The sequence below is a fragment of the Athene cunicularia genome (genome assembly GCF_003259725.1).
Source record: "Athene cunicularia isolate RWA chromosome 1 unlocalized genomic scaffold, athCun1 chr1_part1, whole genome shotgun sequence".
NCBI classification, from domain to species: Eukaryota; Metazoa; Chordata; class Aves; order Strigiformes; family Strigidae; genus Athene; species Athene cunicularia.
Window position 1 is genome coordinate 92,719,067 of NW_020799091.1, and position 19,537 is coordinate 92,738,603.

The following is a 19,537-nucleotide window of genomic DNA, read 5'->3' on the forward strand; positions in this document are numbered from 1 at the left end:
GGAGCCTCTATCCTTGCAGACAGTCAAAACCCAACTGTTGGAGAACGGCTTGCAGACAGCAAGGCCATAGCTCCCTGCAGGAGCTGGTCGGCCATAGCTCCCTGCAGAAGTCGGTCACAGCCACCTGAGGTAAACAGAGGAAAAAACCCAGCGTACATTGATGATAACAAGGACTGTTGTGAGAACAAGGAGATAAGTTGGGGCGCATTACGACCTTGGGGGGTGAAGGGAAGCAGCCCTGGGAGAGAAGCAGGTTCACAGCAAGAAAGATGTTTATGCATACCAGAAATGCCACAAGGGGCTGGTGTATTATAATGTGATCTTTTGAATGTACCCAATGGCTGAGATATTATAATGTAGTTTCTTAAATGTATCCAATAGAGTTACAAGTAGTGTATTGTAGAGTGCTTATATAAGGTGTGATTTCTCTCAATAAAGTTGAAGCTTGCTCTATCATTCACATTGAATTGGCTGCTTGCTTCCTCCGCCCACCGCACCCAACTGGACATTGTCCTAGGAAACCTGCTATAGTTGAACCTTCCTTGAGCAGTGGGTTGGACTAGGTGATCTCCAGGGAGATTATATCCAGGTTTTGTGCTAAACCTTGGGCAAATTGGTTCAGGTGTAAAGCATCCAGTCTCATATATGGCTTTCTCTTTGGGATCAGGAGTTGTGGTTTTTTGTTGGTTTTTTTTTGTTTGGTTTTGTTGTTGTTTTTTTTTTTTAAATCATGTATCATACAAAATAGAAACTTCGTGATTGCTAACAGCATTCAGGGCATCTGTAGGGAGAGTATTAAATTTGGTTAGATGAATCATTTCTATAAAATGTCTTTCAAGGTGAGTTTAATCTTTTGTGTGTTGCACAACACCTTTGCTCCCTTGATTTGTTTCAGAAAAATACTGTTTTCTGTTAAAATAGTTATATTATTGAAAAAAGTTGTGTCAAGTGGAAAATGAAGATGTTTACATCAAGTGAAATTTTATAAGCTTCGGTGAAAGGCACATAAATCAGATACCCATAGCAACGATCACTATTTAGACATTTGCTTGGCTGCTTGTTCTTATGAGAGATTTGAGGAGTACACTAGTTAATCAGTATTCCATTTTGCCCAGGACCTAAATTTACTTATGGATAAAGGAATACCCAGTTTACAAAACTGCATATATTCCATCATTTATGAAGAGGTTTTGAGTTATTTAATATTGCTTTATCATTTTGTCTTTAATATGAAAGTGCTCCCTATGAAGTGATTGTAGCACAGTGTATTACTCAAGAGGGTATGAAATTATTAATGTTTCTTGAATTAACTACTGTATATGCATTTTGATAATTCACTATTAGTCTTGTCTTGATGTACCTGTTCTTCCCAGTGTGACAAGAAGCTTTTTTACAGGTAGTGCTGGAAAGCCACTTCATGGACAGCGGTGGTATTAAGCACTCTCTTCAGTTTGTTCAAGCAGGTTTTGCCATAGCTGTCGTAGTCCACGAGTCAAAATGGTAGGACAGCAGTGTTTCAGAGAAGTGTAAAGGATAGTGTTCATTCAGAGGGGAGCTGTAGGGAACAGGGAAGTGCAGCACTGGTGGGGAGTTGCAAAGGCTATGGACAAATGTACTGTCTTTCCTAAAGAGGAGATGAGAAGGAGAGAAGGATGGTGAGGAGCAAGTATAGTAATTTCAAAGATGGGTACCACTTACAAGGGAAAAAAAAACCACTTTTTTTTTTTTATTATTATGTTGTGGTTGGTGTGGGATTACTGTTTATTTGGATTTTCTTTGGTTTGGTTTGTTTTTTCTGCTTTACCTTAATTTTTCTGTGAAAGGGAAAAAAAAGTGTTTTTTATGAATTAAGAAAGATACATTAGCCAGTTTTCTTCTATGAGTAGTAGGTGTATTTTGGCAATACTTACTCTCTGGAAAGATTAACTTCTTAAAGATGAGAAGAAATTACTTTGCAGTTATTTACCAAAATGTTATATTAATTAATCTGTTGTATATGCCAGAATATATTTGTTACAGGAATAATGACTTCTGCTTTCACATTGCTGTTGAGATGCAGGCACACACCCAGTAACAATTCTTTGACTATTGTGATTGTTGGTCAAGAAGCAGGGTCATGCAAGCATGTTACATATAGCTGTATTTTATAGATTCCGTATAAACCTAATGATTTCTCAGGTACTATAAAATTTCTTGAAGATGCCAAAACTAATGTTACTATAATAATTTGTAATACACCCTTTAAATGGATCTTAGTATTTTTGCAGGTGTTGGGAATGTGTAAAACATGTAGAGAGGTAGCTCTCTTTTTTTGTGTTTGTACAAAGCTAAACAAATTTTATTTGGACCCTCCCCTCTTACTACTGAACACTTACATTCTTTGTGATTGGAACTGCTAGAGCTTGTCCACTCCTAAAGGCATATAGCTGTTTATGCACAAGAGCCTGAGTGGAATTTTTTTGTGCAGAACATATTCTCCAGGGAACTGTTATTATATATTGAGTAGTGTCAGGAGAAAGTATTAGTCACCATAGTGTCAAAACCTCATCTTTCATTTTTTTAGTAAAGAAATAAACATATTCGCACATTTGAACACCAAAACTGTTCTTTTGCTTTGATAGGTGGCTGAGAGACGCTGTGACCGCAGGATGCAATGTAAATTGTAAACCCTTGTTTTACTAGTTAGATTTTTCTGAAGAGCAGTGGGCCCTTGCCCACGTGCGTGTTCTACAGCCTGGTGTGATGTGGGCCGAACTGGAGGTTCCTCTGGAACCTGGACAGTTGTGGAAGGGGTGTTCAGAGTCCTGCTGGACAATTTTTGTCATCAAAGGCTTTTTGATTCCTGGCAATAGTAATAAGCAAATGAAAACCAATCACTGGTCTCATAAATACCCATGCTATGGGTATCTGATTTATGTGCCTTTCACCGAACTTTGTTATTTTTTTGATAGCTTTCCTTCAGACTTCCACTAAGCAACTGCATGGGGACTTTGTTTCTACTGTTCTTGGTTTTATTTTGTACTATCATGGGATACACTCTGATTTCTGTCTAAATATTGACAAATTTTTAATGAAATAAAGGGATTATTTTGCCCACATCTGACACTGCCCTTTAGAGTCATAAAGGAGAAAAGGTGTATTTGTCTATGTGTCTCACTGGTTAAGGACTTTCATGGAGAAGGCTGACAGGCAGGCTATGATGTTTTTTTCATGTAAAAACATGAAATCCATTCATCTTGTACTGACCCACCCATAGAGGTTGATTTCTCTTGAGTCATTTATATGTGGGTTAAGAGGTAATAAAATACTGCCTTTTTTTAAAGTGTAGATTGTCTGTTCGAGTCTTTTATCTAGGATTTTGCTCATTCATTTGCTGTTTCAAAAGTTATTGTAGGTTTGATAGGCGTTTTGTTGGTAGCAGCATAGGCTTAAGAAGCTTTCACTTATTTTGGTTACATTCCACTCTTTCACTTGTGCTAATGCAGTTGTTTGGGGGGAGGCTATACAGTGAACTTGGCTGGGAAACTGATCCAGTTAAAAATAATCCTTTTTTTTTCTGGATATTAATAACTCAGGTCAGTTCTGGCATCCAGTTGACTGTAGTACTCCACAAATGATTGTCAACAAAAATGAGTGGCAGTGTTAGGGAATGTTTCTGAATCAGCAGTGCTGTGAAACTATGGCAAAAACTGTTAATTTTAATTTTTAAGTTGTAAGGTCCTGACTGGATGCTGCCCTGAGGCTGCTTTGACTCTAACATCTTTTTCGGCTTGCTGACTCTCTAGAAGTGCTTGCTGAACAGATTTTCATTTCAGAGCATCATTTCTTTTTATATTCTTGTGTTTATAAAACACTAATTTGGAGTCAGTAGCAGAGTCTCAACTGCTTGTGGCAGATAAGCATGTTGCTGGTGAAAAACACCTGGACTCAGATGTGGTAGCTATACATTTATGAGTCAGTCTAAGATGGCCATTTTTAACTCTGAATGTGAGTATGGCCCCTTGTTACACAGTACATGTGTGTTTTTCTGACCCTGTGTTTATGAAGTGTGACTGTGGTGGTCTAGTCTGACATGTTTCTGTGGAAGCACTGACTGCATGGTTGAAGATGGAAAGACTTTGTTGTGAACTTGGCCTGAAATGACTAGAGAAGAGAGCACATGAAATGTTGGGGATTTGTTTCCATCTGCTGCTTCAAGGAAACTCTAAACCAATTACTTGGGTTAATACAGAAGGTCTGTGAGATGGGGGGGGTTTTCCTCACTGGTTAACTCTCCTGTTTGTTTAAAGTAATCGAGAAAATAAGACCAAAAAAAGTCTTCAGCGTGCTTATTCATCTCAGTTACAGAAAAAGGTACATACAAATACGTTTTTGCCTTCTGAGTCATCTATCAGTAAAATACTGTGGCTTACGTATTTTTTTTTAAGTATAATTGAAATGATGCTCAGCATTAATAGTGCTTGTAAGTAGCAGAATACACAATATAAACTTGATAATCTTCGTAAATTGTGTGTGTAAAATGGAAAGAGGTATTTGAGCCATCTAGTGGTTGGTATGAAACATTTTTACATTTTTTGATAGCTTGTGGAAAATGTAAATGACATCGGCTTGAAAACAGCATTTCTAGTTTTTAATAGCATGTCTGTAGAATAAAAATCCCGGACTTCATATTTGAGGTACAGTCTGTTTTGGTTTGCAGCTTTTTTTCATTTTACTATAGATTTTAGTAGAGAGACATATCTCATAACGCAGAAATTACATTAGAAGTTAGTAGCCAAAGAATGAATTTTGTTAGCGTGAGATCTTCAGAAATTGTGAGGGTTGTTAAGAAGTTCAAGGAAAGGATGGTGATAAGATCGTTTTCTACTTCTTACTGAAAAATGTTTGGAGGGGAAAAAAGTGATCATGTATTCTAACTCACAAGTTATTTATAGCAGGATTCCGAATAGCAGGGATTCAATTACAAAAGTAGTCTTTAGTGGAAAATGTGGGATTAATATTTTTTGTGATAAACTTGTCCAAATAAAAGCAACAGAGGTGACTGGAAATAGATTGCTTAAGACAGGGTGTGTTCCTGGTAAACAGAGTCACAGAAACTTATGATGTTAAGAAAAAGGACATTTTGTAGATGAAAATTTTGTGTAATGATCCTGCTTTGCCCCAATATTCAATAAGCTGTTACAGCCTTTGATATTGGCTGTTGCCAGTAGGAACTTGGCTGCACGTTGAACTTGATGGTATTCTGCAATATGGCAGAAAAGTTAGTTGCTGACGTAATGAACTTTATGCACATCTCGCCTTGAATTATTTGTGGGAAAATACTACATGCCTTGAAACACTGTAATATCTTCTAGTCCTTGTGAAAGTCTCTTCCAGTCCTTGTGAAAGTCCCATCCAGTTTCAAATTAAGATTAAAAGTTATATTTAATCTTTATTAAAACATCTAATAATCAACAGGCAGTACTAATGGTGTTACATATGATTGGAGCTGTAGTATTTCAGAACAGATAAACATGATCCATACTGACATTTAAGAATTTACACCTTTACATTTGAAGTATTGGAGAGTCTTAAATCTTGCCCTGTTTTTATTAAGACAGTGACAGTTCAACAGAGTTTTTAAGGTCAATCTGAAATGCTTTCTAAGACCCAATGAGAATGGGAGAAAAATGGGAAAAACAGTCACTGAACAAAGGACAGAGCGGTAATGGTTGATTTTTATTTTACTTGGGTGGGGACAACCTGAAAGCTTCATGTGAACTCAATATATTATTACATTTGGATAAATCACCTGTATCTTGGTCCTGTTGTGACTTGAAAATTGATTATTATTAACCCCTTAGGATCATACTATCAGCTAGATTAATTGTCTGAATCTGTAACTCATTTGGACTGTGAATTCTAATAGATTTCAGAAGAGGAGATTAAATTCTTTGAAGATTGAATAGGTTTTAGTTGTCTAGCATATTTTTGCTTGAATTTTGCAGTGTGGTGATGAAGGATTATTTTATTATTACTGTTTTTATCAGTCTTTACAGTGATCTAGTCTTGATTGCAGTTGGTGGATCTCTGAGGTATCACTGGACAGTGTTGTTAAGTTCTGTTCTACAAATGAGGCTGACCTGAACATAATAAAGGTTACTAAGTGTGTGCTCTATTTTGTATGTTTTCAAGTGGCACACGTGGAAATCTCTCTGTCTTACTTCTTCATTTAAAATTACTTTTAAATCAAGGCATTATGTATATTCAGTTTTTGAGCTTGCCTTCTTTCCTGGTCTGTTGTTGCCAGAGCACACTTGGAAAGCAGGAAATATATGAGTTATGGAAATAGAGATCTTTTATCTTTACGATGTCCGTGTTGTGTTTTTGTTCAATTAAACAGGAATGTGGTTTTATGATATTATTAAAGTGTCATCATTTATTGTTTATGTACTTCCCCCTCCACTCCTCTGTTAACATCTTCCAGTGCTCTGATTGCTGTAATATCTGGTCATACCACAGCATTTTCTTGGAAGCTGTCCATTGCTGAAGCTATGATCCAACTGTATTCATGAAAGGATCTTTGGCATTTCCCCTGGTTTTAATTTGCATTTAGAAGATGCAGATGAGGGAATAATGAAATGTTAATATTGGGTCCTGTTTCTCATGAATCCTGCTCTTTGATTTGTGTTCTACTTACAAGCTATTTTCTAGAGAAATCTGATTATACCTTTTTATATTTGGATTGAGTTTAAGGCATAACTAAGCTTCCTTTAATGGAATTCCTTAGAAATTTGTCTTGTTGAAGAAGTGCGTGCAAGTGGAAGAGGGATTTATCTTGAACTACAGTCTTCAACAATGGAAATTCCATTTCTTGTCCATGTGTCAGAGCTTTGTGTTCTTTGGGATGTGTTCCTCCTCTCTCAAAACCAGAATTATACATAAGAAAAGCCTAAAAATCTGTCATAGGCAGCATGTATATGTTGTCTCCTGTAAATGGAATTGCTCTGCTAAAGAAAAAAGAGCTATGCAGTGACATAACTTTTAAAAAGAAAAAAACAATTTGTTTATTTTCCCTAATTTAGGATACATGTAATAATTGTTTGTAGAATTTTATAGTTAAACATTCATTAAACCTTATTAGTAATGTCAACTTAGAAGCAAGTCAAACTTTTCTGTGAAAAGAAAATGGGGGGGTAAATGGGTTTCCAGATGGAGAATGGTTCTTTTTTTTTTCTTCCTTCTTTTTTTTTTTTTTTTCCTTCCACAAAGTAGAGAAATAGAAAATAGAAATTTGATTAATTATGAAGAAATATGATTGTTTTAGGATTGAAGTCAATGGTCTGTATTTTTGGTATTCAGAAAAATTGAATTTTCTTAAGCATATTTTCAGATCCATATAATTAATGTTCTACTTTGGACTCTGAAATTAGAGTGTGTATCTTTGTTTACTTTTATTTGGGTATGAATTATTATTACTATGAAATGGTGTTCAGTCATAAAACATTTTTTATTATATTAAATTGCCAAAGACCTCTACTCTGTCATTTCCTTTCCTGCTGTTGTACAAGTAAAACAAAGCACATCAGTTTGCCTGATGTAAAATAATATTATTGTTGTTACTATTCCTCAAAAAATATTTTGTAGAGAATAGTGTTTTGTTAAATGTCTACCTGTCCTTTTATTCCTTCTTTTTGGTTCTTCCTGTTCAAGGTGAAATTTAAATGTGCTTATCTTAGCATGGAAATAGAATGTCAAATGATGAATAAAATACTGGAAACTCAATCTTAGAGCATATGGTTGTTTTACCTTGGCTTTCAACATTGTTTCTTTCCTTTACAGAATGCTGCCTTTTTATATGGCCTTGGTTTGGTCTACTTCCATTACAACGCCTTTCAATGGTAAGTTGCAATAAACTCACAGTATCAGTATTGTGTAGCGTTTTATTGGTAGGTGAATATTTCAACTTCAGTTTAGTGTGAGTGTATGATAGTTTAATTTTTTTATAATCATAGATATGATGTTTGAAGACATACTGTCCTGGGCTGCATATCTGACTTACTGTAACATACCTGTGGCAACCACGGAAGTTGCTTGAAAAAGAAAGCACTTACAGGAGAAGAATTTCAGCTCCCTATAATATGATTCAGCAAGGGGGATAGAGCAGTAGGACTTGTCAGGTTTTTTTTGTGAATTATTGTTATTGATAGTCTGTAGTCTGCATTTGTTTGAAAGCCTGTTTACAAAAAACTTTTGGAAAAGCAGTGTCAAAGTGGGCTTCTTTTCATTTAGGTTGTTAATCAGTAATTTTTACATAGCTGTATAATGTGAAAGTTTTGGACGTGAGAAGCAATATACTCAAGACTTGAATCATAATGTTTAAAGCTGATATAAAAACTTAGAAAGCATTATAAATTCTGACAGGGCTTTGAGGACTGAAAGGGTCTGCTGTTGGATATGGGGGGAAGAGTTGGTTTGCAATGGGGTTTTGGTTTTCTTTTACTGGTGATGAGAGAAACATGATAAATGGAATAGACTCAGGGGTTCTGTTGAAAGGTCCTCAGACTTCATTGGGATTTGTTCTTGCAGAGATATAGTGTCATTGGAAAAAAAGTCAGAAAACGTGCAGTGTTTAGGTCAGTGCATTTTTACAGTCAGTATGGAGACTGTTAGTAAATGTGACCTTACTACTTGACTGATTAATAAAAGGTTTATCATCTTACTGGACTGAGTATAACTGCAGGTAAGGAGGCAGTAACTCACTACCGACTGATCTGGAACAATAAAGAGAAATTTTTCCCCCTGGCTGTCGCTCTACCCTCCCACTCCCTGCCCTCCCCCCTCTTCCTCCCATAAATTGTTTCTATGTGTACGTGAGATAAAAGATTTGTGCATTCCTCATAATAATGTAAATAATGTTTTATTCTTCAAATTAAGATAAGTTGGTTAAATCATAAGCTCAGAACTTGGATTTTTTTTTAATTATCTTGCAACTCATTGCTTTCTTTATTGATAGTGGTGAAATGAATGCCACGTATGCCACATGTGTAGAGTCACATGCCACACATCCATGGCATGCAACTCTGTTGCATTCTAATTAATGAGAAGAACTGAAAAATTTTCAGAAAACCTGAGAATCCAGTATTTTAAGATTGTGTTAAATCTTGGTTGAATTTCACTTCATCGTTTAACATCGAAGAGTATTTTGTGCACCAGTTCTTATTACAAGAAGTATCTTGCTACAATTTGCACTGTGAAAATGGTAGATAACTGTAAGATAAAATTAAATAAGACAAAGTAGTTAGATTTAGAGTAGTTGATTCTTTGAAATATCACCTGTTCAGTATAGACTTTTGCCATCAGTGGATTGTGCTATTTATCACCTTCCAGCGAATGGAGCAACAAAGTCAAGTTGATTGTGAGACCTAAGTATTAATAAATCAGAGTTTTGAATTAATTTACATTTTTCTTCCATGCCTTTAAGTAATCTTGTTGAAAACATGAGTATAAATTGATGCCCTAACTTACCATGTCTTAACTGCACATAGAATTTTCTGTTAAGGTTGTGTAGAATAATCATATTTGCCATTTCATTCATATAACAAAGTTTATGTATAAGTGGTACAAAGGAAGTTGTGTATCGTTAGATTATTGGGTAAAACTTTTAGAGGAAGAAAATCTTAACGCAGATAAAATCTTACAAATATGCATTTGGGGGTTTTTTTTAATCACTTTGAGTGCTTCCCCCTCCTTCAGCCAGCCCCTTACTGTGTTTTCTTGGGGATGAGAGGAGTGGGCTGTGTGGTTGTGGGTGTTTAGGTGTGACCAAACCATAATAAGCTTGGAGGTCATAGCAAGTCATTTATAGTAGTTAAGTTCTTTTTTGTCGATCTTAATCCTCCACAGGACTCTCTTGTAGATTGCAAGGAGAATCCCTCTTTTTTCAGAGTGAAAAGCTAGTCAAACTGTCTTATTTGTAGCTGTTCCATGTATGTTCATATAGTACACAAATCTGTGTAGTTTAGGAAGCTGGAGGAGAACTCTAAACCATTTAAAATATTTTGAGCTCTCATGCTTCATCCATGAAGGCTGGAGGGGGGGGGGTTATCCACACCAGTTTAGATATTCCTAGATTTTACTGAGAGGCATGTACATAGTCCTAAAAGGAAAAGGTAAGGAAGTGCTTGAGGTTTTTTCATGTCTCATATAAACATGGATATTAAAAAAGCGGGAATAGGCTCAGTTTTAGAATTCTTGTTCATATTCTCACATTATTTTTTAAGTTTTCCAGCTTTCATAAAAAGTGGTGGATTGTCTGAGACATATGATGTTCGCTGTAGTTCAATATTGTACACTTCTCTATATGCTAAAGCAGCATTACAGTTATCTTAAGTACAAATCTTAGCCCATACATCATTTTATATTTGTGATTTTGTTTGACTGTTCATGTAACAACTGAAAGTTCTCAACATCTACAAAGATGCAGCAATAGTGTGATCAGACCAAAGCTATTTCATGCAGTTATTATGCCATAATGAATTAGCTCCATAAATTGAATCAAGTATAGTAAAATAGGTCTTCTGGATCTTAAATTTTGATACTCTGATCTTTTACACCATTTATCATCAAGCAGTAAATAAAGTGGTTAGTTGATTTTTCCCTGTTGTTTCCCTGTTTCTCAAGTAGCGTAGAACACCAGTAGAATAGAGATAGCTGAGATATTTACATAACTTGAATAATTTTGTATCCTCCTTAGTTGTCTTTTAGATTTAACACTTAAAGAATTTCAGTAGTTAATCAAAGGCTGTTCTTCATTTCTGTGCAACAGCTGTATCCAAATGTAGTGGCTTGGATGCCAAATTTTTTCTTTCACTTCAGTAATGATTCTGAGCCTGACTGGTCTATCATCTGCTGGTTTACACTGAGTCCCACCAAGATAAAATAATTTGAGTCCAGGCTCTGCAATTGTGTCCTGAAAGTGGCTCTAACATTCTCTTCGGATCCCAGTGTACCAACCATGTAGCTAGCCTGCAGTGTTTTCAGTGACTGTTACTTTGCAAATTGCTGGACAGTGTGTGGGAAAGGTATGTCAGAAACACCTAACAGAGACTGAGATCAGTCACCCATATTACCCCATTTATATGTATATATATCCTGAGGCTCCTCAGTCCAGGGATTCCTTATCAGCTGTACAAGTTAAGCCTTACGTAAACTCAATCCTTCAGCATTGACACTTTTGTGGGACACAATCCTGACAGAAGCCAAAGACTGATGCAAGTGATGATCAGACCCTTTTCCTCACCATCACAGCTAAAGTTGCAGACTACCGGAGGAAAATCTGTCATCTCTGACTGGAATTTTTGGCCCTTCTACAGCCATCATTGTCAAAACAGAATCACTGTCATCATCCGTTCAATATCGTGATATCTAGAAGATACCTGTCTCCTTTAAATCTCAGAGCCAGCCCAGTCTTTTTGCATTGCTGCATCCTGGCACTTCTGTAAGCCAGAGTGTTCTGTATGCTGGAATTCCTCCTGTTTGAGGAATAGTTTGACTCCTTGGAACAAGGACATGGGAGTTCAGCACTAAAAACTTTTTTTTCCCTTCTTCAGCCCTGATTTAAAATTGTATCTTGACATCAAGAAGGCAGCTGCAGTCTTTCATTATTCTTAGCTAATTCAGGTAAAGATATTTAATGGACAAGAGGGAGCAAGCATATACAACCCCTGCTGAGAGAGTGTAGCACCTCCATCTCCAACATGTGAGCAACTGAGCAGGCTCTCCACATCTCATCTCTGCTACTGCTGAATTGCACAGCCCTCCAGAGGCCAAGCAGACAGCAGAAAGTAGCCCTCAGTCGTTATATGTGGTATGGCATGTCATCTCTTGGTCACCCTGCAGGCCTCCAGACACCCAGGAATCTCTTTTCTCCTAGAAGTCCTTTGAAGTCCTCAGCAAGGCAGGAGCATTCTTTTCCATGTACCTACAGGAGAACACACAAAACACCATTGCCTGTGAGATGGCCTTAGCACCAATCACACTGGACCATTTACCTTAGCTGAAGGAGTCTGGTCTCTCTCTTTTTCTCTCTGGCTGTTATTCTCTTTCATCTTTTTCCAAAAAAATTAAGTTTTGTTCTTCTCACAGTCATCCTGAAATAGTAAAGCAGCTGTTTAAACTGTTTTTAAAGTACTGAGGTCTACAGTGAAATGTAAACTGTTTTTCAGTAGTCTTTGTGTGCCAGCCTTCAATATCGCACACCTTATCTATGCAAGAAACTACTGGTTTATGGTGGTTGCTGTTTGCCTGTGGGAGTGGGAGAGTCGTGTGCTGGTTTTGCATTTCTTCGCTCCCTCTATCAATGCATGTGTTGTTTGGTTTTTTTTTCAGGGCAAGCTGTTAGTAACACTGTAAGATTTCTCTTTGAGGGGGGTTATTGTTTTTGGTTTTTTCTAGCAGGACCAGATCCTTCAGATGGTTCTCAAGCTGTTAATGACAGTGGTTGGCAGATCCAAGGAAATGGTCTCTTCCACACAGAGTAGTTGAGTGGGTAGTGGGTGAGTTGGAATGCAAACTGCCTAGTGGAGACCTCCTTCACTTGTGTGGAAACACCCCACTCATCATGCACAGTGGCCACTGGACTACTTCATCAAATGTGATGTCTGCACTGCATGCCTCCAGGTGTATCAGTGGTTTGTGCCATTGTGGAGGGCGCACAGCTTTTGACGAAATAGTCCTGTGGCTGTGGTTTGCATGAGAGGCTCTGAGAGTCACCCATCTGACAGTGACATTGCACTGGTAATTGACAGCCTGTTGAGTTCCTGCTTTGGAAACACCTGCAATGGAAAGTCCAGGAGGGCTATAATTTGAGAGCAGAAGATCTTGCTTACCAGTAAATTGTGATCTTCAAGGTGCACATCTATATTGGTGCTTCTTTCACCGTTCTGTCAGAGTCCTTTCAGCTGGTGTGGTGTTTGTAGTTACCTTCATAAACAGGGCAGAATTTAAACACACTGTGTCAATACTGCTTTGTCAAATACTTCTCAGGTTTCAGGTGGTGGGGTCTATATATGTATTTTTTAGGTATATAAAATGGGAATGTACACGTAGACTACACATAGTAATTGTAATTAACCATTAACAAAGTGGCAGTTAACTTTATCTTCTGTTCTCTTATCTTTCTGTGATTGTATATCACGCCACTTCTTGGATTGGTGAAAATGTGTAATATCTGCTAACACTGGAAAAAAAACCTACTCACAGCTGGTGTTCTAGAAAATGTTTAGACTTTGCTGGTCAAAATATTTCACTATTCAGCTGGTGAAGGTTCTGGAGCACAGGTTGTACGAGGAGCAGCTGAGGGAACTGGGGGTGTTTAGTCTGGAGAAGAGGAGGCTGAGGGGAGACCTCATCGCCCTCTACAGCTACCTGAAAGGAGGGTGCAGAGAGCTGGGGATAAGCCTCTTTAACCTAGTAGTAAGCAATAGGACAAGAGGTAATGGCCTCAAGATGCACCAGGGAAGGTTTAGACTAGATATTAGGAAGCATTTCTTTCCAGAAGGGGTTGTTAGGTGTTGGAATGGGCTGCCCAGGGAGGTGGTGGAGTCCCCATCCCTGGAGGTGTTTAAGGGTCGGGTCGACATAGCGCTGAGGGATCTGGTGTAGTTGGGAACTGTCAGTGTGAGGTTAATGGTTGAACTGGATGATCTTCAAGGTCTTTTCCAACCTAGACGATTCTGTGATTCTGTAAAGTCTGTAAAAATATTTAAGAAAATTGTAGTTTCCTGGCTGCTGCTGTATTTGAACATAAACATTTTGTTTATGCTCAAACTATGATTATGAGTTTCAAATAGAAGTTTGTCCATCACAGCCTCACATCATTTTCATTAGTGAGGCTATGAAATTACATGAGGTTTAGAATAGGTGGTCAGAAAATTAGAAGAGGACAAAGAATAAGAAAAAGAAAGTTTCACTCCGGCTGCATCAAGTATTTTTCCTGATATATTAAAATAAAGTTATGTTCTGTTATTTTGTAGGCTCGTTCTGATTTCCATGGTTTTTGTTTTAAATGTGCAAGTGTTAACCTTTGAATAGTTAAATCGATGCTATTTTATTATACTCTTTTGCCTAGTTCAAAGCTGATATTATTCACAGTCTATCCAAGTAAAACCTTCCAATAAAAGTCTTATGAGAGTTCACTAAATGTTTAATATAATCTTCTATTAGTTATTATTCAGCTAATTTCTTCACTTTCATAATGGCAGGCATTGTTGTATAGATGAGTGGGTGGAAAGATAGCTGCAGTATTGATTTTAGAAGTCTTGATTTGGAGATGATAGATTCATGTCATTTTTATTTTTCTTGAATAACTGTAGCAGTGCTGTGTAAAATGTAAGCCCAGATCTGCTTTTTATCCTCCATAGTGTCTGTTTTCCAGTCCTGCTTTCCTGCTTTGTTGAGTGTTAGATGGGCTTTCCTCCTGCCTGTTAGTGGAACTGCTCCCATTCTTGGAGAAAACTCTTACTTAATTTAAATAAATTCTAGTAGACTCAACCAAATTTGTTTCTTACCAGGCCATTGTCGGTATCTTCAGAGAACAAACCAAAAGTTTTGTTTTGCTGATTTTAGATGACTGTCATTTCTTTTTTCAGTAGGAGAGTTCTCAGCCCTTCATTCGATGATTTATCCTTTGGACTAATGTATGTTTAGTTTGCTGAAGGATAAAAATGAAAAGCTCTGTCTTTGCATGAAGGCCATTTAATTAATGGTGGAGACTTTACAACCTACTTGAGGAAGGCTGTGTGCCATGATCTCTGAAGGAAGCTGTTAGCCTCTTAAGCCAAGTCCTGCTTCATATGTGACAGATCATCAAGCTATTAGGTTATATCTGCTCTTCTGGTTTTATTCATACCATAGAAGAACTCTGAGGCAAAACATCTGAGTAATTTGGATGCCTGGGATCCTTTAGACTCATATCTTTCTGGATGTAGGCTTGGAAAGAGGACAGAAATGGGAATAACGATGTTTAAGAGCAAACAAAGATCTGTACAAGAATCAAGTGAGTCCTGCAGTATCCAGAAGGCCCAACTCGGGCAAACAGATGGGCCAGAAAGGACTGCAATTACCAACATTGGACCATATTCTCTTTCATTTCCCTTTACTACCACAACACCATCTCCTATCTTCCACTTCTCATGTCTGCTTCCTTCTGTGTTCTACCAACCTGTACCAAGCCCTAATGCCATCTGCCTTGGACGTTATTGAGCGCTTACAACTGAAATGGATGTCAGTGATGTTGCAGGTGTTTTGCCATTGATGTAGTAAGAGACTGAGTCTGGAGTTCTGAGTGCATTGCTATTTTGTTTAAATGTTTCCCATAGGGAAAATTAGATCAATATTAGTTCAGCTATGGTGTAGAATTGCTTGTCTATCCATAAGAGTTAGTAAGTAAAGGTCTTTTCAGAGTTTGAGAGTTTTATTCTATGAAAATTTAAAATTGGGCTACAGTTGCCAAATTAGGCATGAGCACCTACCACTGGTAGAAACTGTTAAAAATGCTGCCTTTCAGATCACTTTATTTGTGAAATTTTGATGATGCCTTTTCTCACAGAAATAGTGGAAGTAGTTTATATTTCTTACTATTTGTAATTGTCATTCAGGAAAAACTATGAGTTGCATAGTCTGTATAGACTTAACAATAGATTTAAGAAAGATGGAGGCCAATATTTTGAATGGAGAATATAAAAGACATGGTTTTTAGTTAGAAAAGCTTCTTTGAGGAATATCTGGTGTATACTTACAACATTTCCCCCTTAATTTACTGCTGTAATTATGCTTCATTGTAATTTTAAATCTACGTTATCTCTGAGAATTATCTTTCTAGTTGTTATTATGATATCCAAAGATACAGAATTTAACATGCAAGCATGACACTGACCCAGGAGTTCATATCTTTTTGAGTTCATATGGATTCATTCTTAAATGTAAATCCAACATATATTAGATACTAGAAGAAAATTTTAAGTGGAGAGTCTTTCACCAAACTCTACCAGTGTGTCCATTCCATTGCCAGATCAATGCAGTGGATGGGAGCAATCAATGATCCCTGACTGAGTTCCTCTGAATTTTTTTAACATTTCAAGGAAATAATGTTTTTAAAGCATGTCTGCCTTTCCTCTCAAAACCATCAGTTTAAGAGTGATCAAATACAGCTGAAATGTACAGCTAGAATGTTACTGTTTAGCTGTTAACACGATAACTCAGTGTCTAAAAGGGTACAGAGAGTTTCATTTTGACTTGGTTGATTGGATATATTTTTCCAAGCATCCATCAAAGTGGGTTGAAAAGCATGCTGTTATTTCCTGCATAGCTTGTGTCTGGAGGAATGATGACTTGTGTTACAAATTTTCTTCCTGCTTGTACATGTTGGGCTTATTTTAGTTGGAAAATTGTGTTGGATTATAATGTTAGCTCAAAGACTTGTGAAAACAACTAATGTTGAACCTGACTCAACAAGCAGCTTAGACGAGGGTGAATGCTGTTGCTATATTGCCTGCACAGAGTAAAATGTTACACAGACCTCACAGGGGCTGTCTGAGACAAGCAGGTCCAGTACTAAACGTGATAGTCTTCATGTTGCCCACTGATGATAACTTTATTTTACTGGTTTAATATGCTTTTCTGAAAGACGGGATAGGCAGTGTTCTTGTTCTTTCGAATGAATGACAGTATTCCTTCAAACTAAATTTCAAAACTGTCCTTAAAAGTTGTTTGTTTTACTTGTGGCTTTGTTTAACTCTATTCCTCAGCCGTGGCAATGAATAATATTTCCTGTTCAGTAAGCAAGAGACTGTAAAAATAATTTTATCCCTTACGGTTTCTCTTAAGCTTTTTTTAGAAATCCATGTTTCAGTAATCTTAGTGATTGAGACATGACATAGGAGAAATATGGAAATACTATTTTCTGACCAAACAAACTAGCTGAAATGTGATGAATGCAAAGTTCACAGTGTATATGAGCGTGGTCACAATCTCCTGTGTGTTATAGAACAGCAATGTCTCTTCCTGATTTTTCTCTTTTCTTTGATGGGGATAATAGACACAGGTTTTATTCCTTTTTAGAACTTAGGATACTGTCTTTGAACAGGATGCAAATAATGGATTCTAAATACCAGTGGCTAACATACTGAAGTACCCTATTAGAGTTAAGGCAAGAGATGCAAATATATAATCATAAAATCTATACTTGGGCATAACAAAAGCATAGCTTAAAATATGTGCCAATATTTAGTAATCAGTCCAGTCTTTGGCCTTCCAGTTTGAGTGGTGTTCTTGTGTATGATGATGAGCACACTGTCAGGAGACAGGGATCCTTGTTTTGTACAATTTCAGTGTAGGTACTGAGGTGTGTGATTCATCACCACCCATTCTGTTCCAGTGAGGTTTAGCTGAGATGAGAGAGACTGCTTACCTGGTGTTTGTCCCTTTTACGCTTCATTTGCTCATTTTCTTTGTGTAAGCAGAAAAATAGGGTACAAGGTAAGGAAAGCATTTCAGAAAGATTATAATAGAGGAAGCTCAGTTCCACAATAGAAATGTAATATTTTTTTAGCCCATCTGCTCTTAAGTTATTTTAAACAAGTCAGATAATGCTTCAGGTAACAAACGAGTCTAGAGAAAGTTCTGTGCCTTGGGTTAGCTTTGCTGTCAAGAATGAAAAAGCCTGTAACAATTTTGGAGCAGAAGTGTTTTTGCTCATGGATTAAAAAATGATAGTTTATGTATTTTGTGACTAAAAAAGTCTATGAGAATTATTTACTGAATTTCCTATTGCAGCTGCTAACCTTTTGTCCTTGTAAATAATATTGCACTTGGAGAGTAGGAATGAAATCAAGTTGCCTAAACGTTGTGTGATTTTTAGGCACTGTGACTAGTTCTGTCCAGTGTCCCTGTGCTGCTCCACAGTGGGTACAATTCTCCCCGTAGGCTTGCCTGTCATCTGCCTGCTCAGCGTCTATCTCTGGGGTTGCCTGGGACAGCAGATGGGACTGTGCTCCCTGGCCTAGGTGCTTGAATCTACCCTGAATGAGACTGATGCTGATTTCTGTCATTGTACAAGCAGTGATGTATGTGAAGGTATTTTGTTTCAACCTGTCATTGGATTTCAGGCGAGCTAACACTATGGGTCTTAGCTTCTTTCTCAGTTCCTCTGTGAATTTAAACCTATTATCTTTTAGTTGCATTTCAGCTGTCCTAATTTTACACAGCTGGCCTGAGAGGCAAAACAGTCTTGTTTAGATCATGTATTTTCTGCTCCAAGATACAGTTGTTGCATAGCATTTTTGTTCTATCTGGTACAGTGCCATCATGAACAGGGGCATGTGTAGAGAGGGTTTATAGAATCAGAGCCATCCTCACATGTCATGGAAATATGAAAAAGAAGTTACAGTGGGAGAAGGTGACAGGCTTTCATATCTCTCTTTTCCTGGAGGTAGTTGAGTGACTGGAAAGTCATGGAGCAGTAGGTATTAGTTGAGTCCCTACATGGCGATGGTGCTAAGAAAGAGAGGACCAAGTGGAAAACAGAGCAGGTTGGTGCAGTGGGAGATGTGTGTGATCTCTTCTCCTAGGCCTTCTGTTCTGCTGCTGCTCTCAAGGGTCTGCCCTACCTGGAATCAGAAGCAACCTAGTAGTTCATTATGACATGTATGATCACTGTATCATTCTAAAGTTACTCTAAATTTTGTTACTAATTCCAGAATCATCCTTTTTGAAACAACAGATACATTACTGTATTTCACGCAGCAAATTAGTTTCTCCAAATTAGTAGAAAAGATTAGACTTTCAAACATACCAGGGTATCTGGAGTACAAAATTACCCAGTCATTGAAGAATCAAAAGCCATGCACCAAAAACATTGCATGTAAACCATCACTTTGATAATGTTGTTCTGTAACAGTGCTTTCTGATCCACTTTCTTCTAGTCATATAAATAACATTGATTATAAAGTGATACTTCAGTAAAAAAATAACTTTTAATCTGTGTTTTTCTTTCAGGGCAATTAAAGCATTTCAGGAGGCGCTTTATGTTGATCCCAGCTTTTGTCGAGCCAAGGAAATTCATTTGCGACTTGGGCTTATGTTCAAAGTCAACACAGACTATGAGTCTAGTTTAAAGGTAGGTTTAAGTTAATTCAAATTGAATTAATATTTATTACAAGTTGTGTTGCATCTTAAAGCTGCAAGGAATGCATAAGTGTATAGCAGTTAAATACTGCCTGCTTTAGAAATAGAAGAGCTTCAGTATGAAATATCTTAGTCTAAAAAGAGAGTAAGGGTAGGATCTGAGGTGTGTTTGATGTTAGAAATACTCAGAAAATCCCAGCAAAATTATAGATCACCACTGATACTCCAAAAATTTCGTGTAGGGCTCTTGTGAAAATAATACATTTTGTGGGGAGGCTGAGGACATACAGAAAATTGGAGGAAGAAGAAAAGAAGAATTGACAGCTTGGATTTCTTTATATTCTCCCCTGCCCTGCCCTGCCCCCCCCCCCCC

At 37.3% G+C, this 19,537-nt stretch overlaps 1 protein-coding gene across 15 annotated transcripts in view; it reads left to right on the forward strand.

Annotated features, from left to right (window-relative positions):
• KDM6A (lysine demethylase 6A) overlaps positions 1-19,537 on the forward strand; it is a 125,311-nt gene that overhangs the window by 35,535 nt on the left and 70,239 nt on the right. For all 15 annotated transcript variants that reach the window (XR_003399120.1, XR_003399124.1, XM_026855849.1 and 12 more), the window contains exons 3-4: positions 7,822-7,880; positions 19,036-19,156. Coding sequence is in view for 13 of the 15 variants with exons in the window: in XM_026855849.1 (XP_026711650.1) it covers positions 19,118-19,156 (39 nt within the window). In the remaining 2 variants the exon portion in view is untranslated. The remainder of the gene's footprint in view (positions 1-7,821; positions 7,881-19,035; positions 19,157-19,537) is intronic.